The sequence below is a fragment of the Octopus bimaculoides genome, chromosome 8 (genome assembly GCF_001194135.2).
Source record: "Octopus bimaculoides isolate UCB-OBI-ISO-001 chromosome 8, ASM119413v2, whole genome shotgun sequence".
NCBI classification, from domain to species: domain Eukaryota; kingdom Metazoa; phylum Mollusca; class Cephalopoda; order Octopoda; family Octopodidae; genus Octopus; species Octopus bimaculoides.
Genome location: NC_068988.1, coordinates 55,479,153 through 55,480,037, shown reverse-complemented (window position 1 = coordinate 55,480,037; position 885 = coordinate 55,479,153). Strand labels below are relative to the sequence as shown.

The window sequence follows — 885 nt, the reverse complement described above, 5'->3', positions numbered from 1 at the left end:
AAATCATTTCATTGCACTCTTGCAATCTCTTCAGTAACTTGTCTCTCCACAATCTCTTCAGTAATTTGTCTCTCCACAAGTGGAGAGACAAGTTACCGAAGAGATTGCAAGAGTGCAATGAAATGATTTAACAAAAAAAAACAAAAAAACAAAAAAAAACTAAATACTGTTTATGAATTAATAAAGGACTGAACCAGTGCGTGTGTTTATTACCGGCATAATGCCTCTCCCAAGGTTTAATTGTATTTCTTTCAACACATGTATCCACATCAAGAATCTTGCACACCAAATACACATACGAAAACACCTCACATGTTTTATCTAATGAAAGAATGGAATTTATTACCTGGCCCCAATCGTGGTCCCATGTAACATTACCAGTCAGCTTTCCTTTATTGTTTACTTCATCCATGTGACTGAGATATGTATAATCATGACCTGTAGTTAGAAATATTTAAAACCATGAATAATCATTATAGCTCGGTAGATACGTAGATATACATACATCTTTTTCTCTCTTTCTCCTAATTCTCACATTCTCTCTAACACATATATACATACATGCATGTATATAGTCAACAGATGAGATGCAGTGATTTTTCAGTATAGAAATCATTTAGTAATACTGAAATGATTTGAACTTAGACTCCAACGACTTTATGAGGGAGCAATTACAAATGACAGAGAAAACGTAGGTATACGTGTGTGTGTGTGTGTGTATGTGTGTGTAAAGAATAACGCAAGTGAGGTGAATTTTAAACCTCACTTGTGTTAAACATACTCTACACTTGGAACCACCCCTGTTAGATCTCCAATTTATATTGGATTGGGTACCTACGTGTGTGTTCATATATATATATATATATATATATATATATATATATA

At 33.2% G+C, this 885-nt stretch overlaps 1 protein-coding gene across 1 annotated transcript in view; it reads right to left on the bottom strand.

The window, feature by feature from the left end:
• The window catches only part of LOC106876216 (uncharacterized), a 105,688-nt gene that overhangs the window by 40,710 nt on the left and 64,093 nt on the right, over positions 1-885 (bottom strand). Inside the window, exon 23 of the mRNA XM_014924684.2 lies at positions 347-438. Coding sequence (XP_014780170.1) covers positions 347-438 — 92 coding nt within the window. The remainder of the gene's footprint in view (positions 1-346; positions 439-885) is intronic.